This window comes from Melanostigma gelatinosum (assembly GCF_949748355.1).
Source record: "Melanostigma gelatinosum genome assembly, chromosome: 17".
NCBI classification, from domain to species: Eukaryota; Metazoa; Chordata; class Actinopteri; order Perciformes; family Zoarcidae; genus Melanostigma; species Melanostigma gelatinosum.
Window position 1 is genome coordinate 22,002,669 of NC_136650.1, and position 10,000 is coordinate 22,012,668.

Below are 10,000 nucleotides of genomic sequence, written 5' to 3' on the forward strand. Positions count from 1 at the left end.
CCCCCGACGTGTAAAGGTCTGAACATTAAAATGCTTTAAAGATCAAATTTAGGAGCAAAAAAGTGCAAATCTGACGGCAAAGAATAGGACATATTTATCAAAGCATGAATGTAACCTTCAAGAATAAAATTATTTACAATGAAATCAAGAAATTTCTTACATTAACAACATAGGAATAGACAAATGGGATCAATCACTTTTTTTTCTATAGTTATGAGTAGATGTGAGATTTTATTTTAAGATTAATACTTTTGCTTTTCACTGAATTTTACTTTTAGCAATTTGTCAAATATGAGCCCAGATGTTATAAAACCTGCTGTGAGTTGACAGACACTGTGTGGAGTTTAATACAGTTTACATTGATTTATATATTTTATGTGTATGTGTCACGTAGCTCAGAGACTAATCTATCCTGTTAATAAAATGGACATTAAAGTTACATTCTGTTGTCCCATTTACAAATGTGTATTCTTGTCATATTCCATCCTGCAGTCCATTAATCGGTTTCCATAATAAGATCTCTTTAATCCTCCACGAGAGTCGATTTCTGTCAAAAAATAAAAGAAAAAAAGAAAAAGTTTGAGAATTTATTTAGAAAACTACAAAATGTTTCCATTTCATTGCTGTGGAAGGTATTCATTTAAGTTTCCCAGAATGTATTATTACGTCTCTCATTAAACACAAAATAACAGGAAGAAATAAATTAATAGAAAATAAAATCAAGTCAAAGTGAAACAACATTCAAGTACTGTTTTTATTATTTCCAAACACCCAGCAGCTCCACATTAATCGTTCCATACAGAGCAGCTCTCCACATCTGTAATTATTGCTTCGGCTCTTATTAAGTATTGTGTTATTATGAGGATTGTTTAGCTTGTGACACTCTCTCAAACCGTTGGCACTCAACCATCAAGTAATAGTAAAAATATCTCAAAACAAAAAACAACTCCTCAAAAAAACTGCTAAAATAATATCTCCCAGGAAACAATAAGGAGCAAAGAGAAATATATATATATATATATATATACTAGGGGTGTAACGATACGCGTATTCGTATTGAACCGTTCGGTACGAGGCTCGCGGTTCGGTACGCATGACGAACCGAATACATTTGAATAAAAAAAATAAAAAAAATAAAAAATATATATATATTTTTTAAAAACCTTTATTTAACCAGGTACTTTCATTGAGATTAAAAATCTCTTTTGCAAGATGTAAGTAACAATACAATATGTAAGTAACAATACTACATGACATTAAGGAGCAGTTTTTGTTTTTTATGCTCATGTGCTGCTAAGAAGACACCCCAGAAGACGGGTCACTCAGGTATAGTTCCATCATTGTTCAAAGTCAAACAATAACTTCATGATGTTAGTTGTAATGAATAAATATATTTTAAAATCAAGTACATTTCTATATATATATATATATATAGAAATGTACTTGATTTTAAAATATATTTATTCATTACAACTAACATCATGATATATATACTAATAACTAATAACTAATATATATTTATTTACTCTCAGGCCTCCAGGAGGCGCTAACACACCACAACCAGCACTCGACGTCCAGAAGGAGAGCGAAGCAGCGGCGCGCGATACGAGGAGGTCGAGTGTGAAATGTTTCTCTTTAATGAAGAAGAAGAAGAAGAAGAGCGTTCACTTTATACATGTTTAACTGGTTTGAAGCATTAAGTCGGCTATGTTCTAGATTAGGAAACATTTTAAGGCATTTACAGTCGACTGCTGGACGTTTACACACAAACAATTGAATATATGAGGTGAAGTTTGGCATTTGTAGTGTTTTTGTGCAGCGTGAAGCCTTCTTCTATCAGATGTCTTAAGAGGACGGACGTTGTCCTTGTCCACAGCTGGTGACAGGTGGCCTCCATGTCAGTGGAAGTTCGTCCACATCTTCCGTGAACCTGACGGTCTTTACAACGACACATTACATCTTTTCTGTTGTTTTTGTCACCAATGCTTTCACATAGAACGCAAATATTACGCTCTTTTGTTTGACTTTTCTGAGCTTTCGCACGGCAAATATATCAACCGATCACGTTGTGCGTACACTATAACGTACAGCAGCAGCTTTGTCCAGACACAACTATTTTGACAGATCAGCATCATCATTATGTAGTTATTTCAGCATCCTTTAAAAAAAATCAGTTTATTGCAATTTAATTACAGCAAAATTCACAAATTCCATCGCTGCCACGATGGAATTTCGCATTTGTCGTGTTTATTACACAGATTTTGATCTCAAAATGAATAAAGTATTGTTTTATAGAGGTTATAATTCTATATGTACCACCTCTCATACTTTATATGAGATAGAAAGCTGCGTTTGTGGAGTGTTGGGGTCAGGACGTCCACAGAGAGGAACAGGTCACACTGACAACACAACGTATTATTACGGGAACATTTCTGTCGTCAGGTTGAGACCCCGTGACCCCAGATGGCTCGAGGGAAACACGTTGTTTTCACGTAAAACATTCTCGGCACGTTGCTGTTCAAGATGAGTGTGTGTTGGCGTCATTAATTGCAGCATGTGTGTGTGTGTGTGTGTGTGTGTGTATATATCGTCTTGTAAAGTCAGTAAAGCTGTCATTAGCTCACTCAACGCGAGCTCAATCTCTTCCCACTGAAATGGATGCAGTCCGGTTCAGTCTCTACTCTCAAACTCCTCCAGTGAACCGGCCCGACGGTCCACTGAGCCGCAGGGAACGCTGCTCACCAACTGGGTCACGTGTTCACGTCTCGTTCAATTAAAAACCGCGTTAGTTCTGCTCGAGGAAAGAGTTTATTTTTATCTTCTCAGACCAGATTAATATCATGAATGCTGCATTGTTCTTCTTACTGGACTTTATTCTCTCCAGATGCGACCTGCCAATGTTTTATTTCTAGTTTCTGAAGTTGAACCTCAGCTCCTGTAATAAACACAGACACTACTCAGCTACTTGAGGAAGAAAATGTCCCCAGTGAAACAACAATGTTCGATCCCGTCATTACAGAATAAAATCACACTTCTATAAGATCAGGCCTAAAAAAACCCCGTTTCCTGGTTAGTGAGGAGCGTTAGTCATAATATAATCCGAAACACTTCTCTATGATGAAAATAAAGCCTGCCGAGACCCCGGCTCCTCCGACGCCAGGCCCACGTTAAGTCACGACGGCTGAAGGCACTCGTTTGAACATGCGTCTACCTCGTCCACCTCCCTCCCTCTGTACCCGTCTAGGCTCATCTCCTCCTCCTCCTCTTCCTCTTCCTCTTGTGGCGTCTATAGCAGGACGCAGTGCTTCTTGGGTTTCTTGTCCGGAGGCTCCAGAGCAGCCATGATGGCCTCGTCAAACACGTTCTTCAGACCCCTCTGACGAGAGACACACGGATAATTTATCACTAATTATTGAACGATACATTCGTTGCCTCATTAATGTATTTAACAGGCGTATTCATTCACCTGCGTGAGAGCGGAACACTCCACATATTTGACGGCCTTCAGCTCTCGAGCGAGCTTCTCTCCGCTCTCACAGCTCAGAGCTCGCTGTTTGTTCTTGGCCAGTTTCTCCAGAGTGTTGCTGTCGTCCCTCAGGTCCACCTGAGTCCCGACCAGCAGGAAGGGGGTCCGTGGGCAGTGGTGCGAGATCTCCGGCACCCACTGTGGAGAGAGGCACGGTCAGAGAGGGACGAGGCGGTCAATGGGAAAGGTCCGAGTCTGGATTAAAACCCGTCAAACTCAAAGTCACAGTAGAGTTCGTCTTTGCTGCATAAAACGGACGTCTGAGTTTCTTTTTAAGTAAAAAAAACACTATGAATGTATATTAAATCTAAATGCCTTTGCATAAGAAGTCCGTTGTTTTCTTCTGAAAAACTATTTGGTGTTAAAATATAAATACGACCTCTTGTTTAGTCCATTATGGTTAAAACCACCGACTGACTCAACCTCACAAACTCACCTTCTCTCTGACATTCTCAAACGAGGAAGGTGACACGACAGAGAAGCAGACGAGGAAGACGTCGGTCTGAGGGTAGCTGAGGGGTCGCAGCCGGTCGTAGTCCTCCTGACCTGCAGGGGGAGACACAAACTCTGTGATCGACAGCAGACAACAAGCAAACACCGTGTACGCAGTGGTGCAACAAGCAGCAACCAGGCGGCAACATTAAAGCTGCATTCTCTCTAGTGTCCACCAGGGGGCGACTCCTCTGGTTGTATAGAAGTCTATAGAAAATGACTCTACTTCTCTCTTGATTTATTCCCTCAGTAAACATTGTAAACATGAGTTTATGTCTCAATCTCTAGTTTCAAGTCTTCTTCAATACAGCATGATGTTCATTTAGTACATTATGGTCCATTTAGAGTCACACAGACCATAAAGCAGGGGATGCTTTAGGGCGGGGCTTACTGTGATTGACAGGTCGCTACCAGAGACGTATCCTCTGCGGTTCAAATATGGTCACAAGATGGCGACGGCAAAAAAGCCGAACTTGATGCTCGATGCAAATTTAGTTTGTGCGTCCTCTGGTGTTTCAGAGAACAATGCAACAATACTGCTGCTACCATAGCACTGCTGTTCCTGCTGCTGCATAATACCCACACAGTACGCAATAAACTACACGCAGACTCTGTTCTTTACCTGCAGTGTCAAACAGTCCCAGAGTGTACGGCTCCCCGCCGATCATCACCGTCACCGCATAGTTATCAAACACCTGAGGGAAGACGGGAGGAAGACGGAGAGGAAGGACGTAAACATGTGAAAGAGACATTCTTCAAAACAAAACAGGAAGTACTTTAAGAGGCACGTGCGTGTCCAACAATAGACACGCTCTGGACTCTACCAACAACTCTCCGTCCCCTAAACCTGAATCATGAAACCAAACAGCGCTGTGTTTGATGTGTTGATGAAAACTATAAGATAAATGAATTGAGAACTTTTCCCACAACAAAAACAAGAGAAAATTAAATAAAAAAGTAACATTTAAGAACAGAAACTTTGGCCAAATGCAGTTAACAGTGTGTGTGCACGCACACACGCACACGATGTGTTTGGACAGAGCTCAGACTGCAGAAGCTTCTAGAAACAGAGTGGTCACAATAAACTGGTCCTCTGGAAAAGAGCCACAGCTCCACCGAGAAGAGCCCAGTTCGTGCTTTTGTTACAATAATATAAAGTATTCTCTCCGAATGATTTATGGATGTGACTTTTATATCTGATAAGGCGACGTGTTTGTCCTGGAGGAGACTTCCTCTCTCCTGGTGTTTCTTATTGTTGTCAGCTGACTGACAGGAAGCAGCAGCGATGGTGTAAAACACGACGAGGTGAAGAAGAAGAAACAGAAAGTTACGAGTGATCGCTGTAACGGATCTCAGAGTGAAAGAGAAGAACTAACACAGGAGTTACAGGAAGAAGAGGGTTTACAAGCACAAACCAGCTTTAAATACCGATCAGTATTTAATCCACGATTAACTCAAGTCATCAACGGGCTTAATGGGTTCAAAGGTTGCAGATAAAACACGCGTTTGTGATGGATGGTAATAGTAACAGTGCTGCTGCTAACAACAGGACAATAAAAACAATAGGCGTCATAAAACAATACAAAACAACATCATTGTTTCTGACTGACCAAGCAGCCTGGATGAGAGGGAGTTATGGACAAATAAAGATAAATTAAAATAATTCCAAAAATAAGATTTATTTTTATCATCATGTGGCTGAAATTCACAGATGTTTATTTACTACAATGGAGTATTACACTGGAAATAAAGTCGACAGACAGACAGACAGACAGGCAGGCAGGCAGACAGAGAGACAGACAGAGAGACAGACAGACAGACAGACAGACAGACAGACAGACAGACAGGCAGGAAGCAGAAGGTAATGTTGAGTCAGCACTGCTGGTTCTGCAACCGTCCGATCAAACTGTGCTGACAGAGAGACGGGGAGCCGACAGAAAACAAGACGAGAATTATTCGACAAATTGCCGTCAGCAGTCAGTGAAGCGTCCCATCGATTAGATGTTTGAGATCATTCCAGCAGGACAGTCCTGCCCGTCAACAGCCAGTCAGCTGGTTTCCAAAAACAAAACAAAAAGTCAGAGTTTGCAGGATCGGTCGGGACTGAGGTGACGGTCTGGATTTTATATCCGCAGAAGCCTGCGAGGCCGCATCACTGCTTCAGACCAGAGAATCTCTCATGTTTTAACTTGCAGCTCCATGAAAATAAGTTACCAAAACACACACATCTATACTCATATATATCTATACATGCACATCTACACACACACAAACACAAACACACTCAGAGGGCTGCAATCCTAAGAATCCACCCAAACAGCAGGCAGCAGATACTGGCCGGGTGTTCGATTCCCAGCCTTCTGATCATATTACATTAAAGGAATAGTTGGACACTCTGGGACTTTATTTTAATTTTAAATCACTGAGCCGGTTGGCAAATTCCTTTTCCCTTTGGACAGAGCCAGGCTATCTGTTTCCCCCTGTTTCCAGTCATTATGCTAAGCTAAGCTAACCCTATTCTGCCCTTTGTTTTATCGTTAGCGTACAGACATGAAAAGGTGTCTTGGCAAGGAAGCGAATACTCATATTTCCCAAAATGTCGAAGTAATCCTGGGTTTTATTCTGTGATCAATCTCTGGCAGGATCCATCTCAATCTCCAGGATTAATACATCTTATCTTATCTAAGGTCTGGATGGTGTAAAACCAAAGGTGAGTAATCCTGAATTAAACAGGCCGTGTTTCTGTAAACAAGCATCACTTCCTGTGTGACTGCAGCTACCTGCTGCTGTGTTGTTGTTCTCAGTTACTCACCGTGGGGACGTATTCAGAGGGAAACTTGTTGGTGGTGTAGGAGATGAGGAGGCAAGTCTTTCCCACCGCACCGTCACCCACCACCACACACTTTATAGTCTGCATCTGAGGAGGAAGGAAGGAAGGAAGGAAAGGAAAGGAGAGAGGAGTGACAGGCAGCGGAACGTTAAGACTTCTGAACTTTATATCTGAAAAGATTCAATTATAGACTACGGTAAACACACTGAATCATGAATTGAATGAATGAATTTTATTGATATAGCGCTTTTCACAGACAGTAGTATCATAAAGTGCTTAACAGAGCAGACATTTAAAAGCATAAAAAACACAATGTGACCCAAGGGTCAATAAATTATCTACACAGAGAAAATTAAAGAATAAAATAAAAAATAAAAAATAAAATAAAAATGTAAAACATATTTTAAGAGCAGGTCTAGGACATGGGTTTACTTTTACACAAACGCCAGCCTAAACAGGTGGGTTTTTAGCTGGCTTTTAAAAGTATCCACAGTATTTTTTTTTAACCATTTTTATTGTCATATATATTTTTACACATACACGAAATGTATCTCTGCATTTGACCCATCCCTGTATATAGGGAGCAGTGGGCTGCCAGTGATCAGCGCCCGGGGAGCCGGGGGTTCAGTGTATTGCTCAGGTACACTTCGACACGTGACACGTCCCAGTCGGGGATCGAACCGTTGACCTTCCGGTTCCCAGACGACCCTCTTAACCCAGTGAGCCACGGTCGCCCCCTATCTGCGAGGCGCAGCGTTGCAGGCAGAGCATTCCAGAGCGTCGGGGCCACTGCCTCAAAGGCTCGGTCACCACGGGGCCACTGCCTCAAAGGCTCGGTCACCACGGCTCTTAAATCGTGTGCGTGGGACAGAAGACCGAGAGCGTTTGACCTGAGAGTGCGGGCGGGTGAACAGGGGCGAAGTAGATCAGCTACATAAGCCGGAGCCTGACCGTGAAGTGCTCTGTAAGTGATGGTGAGAATGTTGAAGTGTATCCTAGATGCTACAGGAAGCCAGTGGAGAGATTGGAGTACGGGGGTGATGTGAGACCGTCGATTTGTCCTGGTGAGTAATCTGGCGGCAGCGTTTTGGATGACCTGCAGACGGTTAAGAGCAGATGCACTGAGTGATGTGAAAAGTGAGTTGCTGTAGTCAATGCGTGAAGAGATAAATGTGTGTATGATCATTTCTAATTCAGGTGTTGATACTACAGATCTCAGTTTACTGATATTTCTTAGATGGAAGAAACACGACCTGGACAGCTGCTTAACATGCGGGTCAAATGACATGGAGCGATCAAAGAAAATCCCAAGATTGCGCAGGTTGCAATGGGCAGCAGAGGAGAGTGGACTAATAATCTGCCTGATCATGGGGACAAACTCCTCTGGAGCAATAACTAGGACCTCCGTCTTAGAGTCGTTGAGTTGCAGGCAGTTTTCTGCCGTCCAGTCTCTGATGGCATTGACACAGTCCAGGAGCCGAGTTAATGTGAATGCCTCGCTGGGTTTAAATGACAGATGGAGTTGGATGTCGTTTGCATATAAATGATGGGACACATTATAGCTTTTTATGATCGGTCCCAAAGGTAACAGATAAAGGGAAAATAACAGAGGCCCCAGAACCGAGCCCTGCGGTACACCACAAGACAGTGGAGAGGTAACAGACACAAAATCACCCACAGAGACATTGAAACTTCTGTCATTAAGGTAAGATGTAAACCAGTCTAACGCTATGCTAGTTATGCCCACCCAATCACGAAGCCTCTTAATCAGGATGTCATGGTCTACAGTGTCAAATGCAGAACTGAGATCCAGAAGAACTAACACAGAGCAGTATCATGTATACAAGTGGATTATAACTCACTTATTTAGATAGTTTGGGTCCAAATAATACACAAAAAGAAAAAACACATCTACAACAATATTTGTAAAAATGATTAAATGGTGATGAAACACAAAATCCTGCATTTCACTCTGAAAAGGGAAAAATATTTCAAATGTTTGTCTCTGTGAATCTGAAAGTACATCAAAGACATCAAACTAATTAAATATTCAGATTGTTTTGGTAGTTTGTGAGACTAAATAAGTAAAGTGCAACATACAGCAGGTTTTATATATATATATATATATATATATATATATATATATATATATATATATATATATATATATATATATATGCAACTTATAGATGCATCCTTGTTTTAGGATTAAAAGTCAGTATTTTAAACTTTGCACGAAAGTGGACCTGAAATAATTAGTTGATAAATTGACAGACAAACTACTTTGTATTATTTAAGTTCATTTTTAAGCAAACACGGCAAAAAATGTCCCGCTTCAGGTTTCTTGAATGTGAATATCTGCCTGTTTTTGTTGTTTTCTTTCATATTAAACTGAATCTTTTGGAGTCTTGGTTGAGCAAAATATGTAATTTATCAGAATAATACGGTAGAGCAGGTATAAAAACAGCCTAAACAGACAAAGCGTTTCTGTGCCTGACTAACTGAGGATAACTAACTGTAAACAGCAGCCGGTCTGTATCAGTGGTAACTGTGTAACGCAGTGTTCTCTACAGGCTGGAGATCCTGTGACCATCCAGCCCGCCGAGCAGCTCACATACCGGGCCGGGCGCTTCATTAAGGGGGACAATGGTGAAAGGTTATGGAGCCTCCGCTCCATCACTGGCTCTTTGTTTTGGGGCCTTTTGGCAGCACTCAGCTGGTTACTGAGGGAGAAGCTAACTGGTCCTCTGCAGACACGGTGACACCGGTTCAGTTTGCAGAATTCCACAAACACACGCAGACAATTGTGGGAACAAGTATTTTAAATGTGCTATTGTTTTTATTCTACACGCTGTTAAGATGCATCTTCTGGTTTTGGAGACGCAGCAACGGATTACTTTCATTACTGTATTTAATTTAATTAACTACTCTTTAGCTCTATGACGTGTCATCTTTTACAGAAGCACTCGATAAGTCACAACAAAACAAAAGATTAGTTGAAGCATTGATTCGTCAGATGACAAACAATCATCCGTCCAAGTAATCAAACAAGGAAATAAGACAAATATTTGACGATTTCAGCTCCTCAAATGTGAGAATTTAATCATTTTCTCTGTATCTATCTGAACAGCAAATATATGACATCCAATGAT

The 10,000-nt window shown here is 41.2% G+C and overlaps 1 protein-coding gene across 3 annotated transcripts in view; it reads right to left on the reverse strand.

Moving 5' to 3' along the window:
- Positions 1-70: 70 nt before the first annotated feature.
- The window catches only part of LOC306791388 (cell division control protein 42 homolog), a 10,617-nt gene continuing 687 nt past the window's right edge, over positions 71-10,000 (reverse strand). The window contains exons 2-7 of one of the 3 annotated variants that reach the window (XR_013772744.1): positions 6,831-6,935; positions 4,641-4,713; positions 3,963-4,072; positions 3,467-3,664; positions 3,237-3,376; positions 71-547 (exon numbers count right to left, since the gene is read on the reverse strand). Coding sequence is in view for 2 of the 3 variants with exons in the window: in XM_079288071.1 (XP_079144197.1) it covers positions 3,287-3,376; positions 3,467-3,664; positions 3,963-4,072; positions 4,641-4,713; positions 6,831-6,935 (576 nt within the window). In the remaining variant the exon portion in view is untranslated. Of the gene's footprint in view, positions 548-740; positions 3,377-3,466; positions 3,665-3,962; positions 4,073-4,640; positions 4,714-6,830; positions 6,936-7,799; positions 7,945-10,000 lie in introns of those variants that run through there. The other 2 variants (XM_079288071.1, XM_079288070.1) reach the window with 2 other exon arrangements.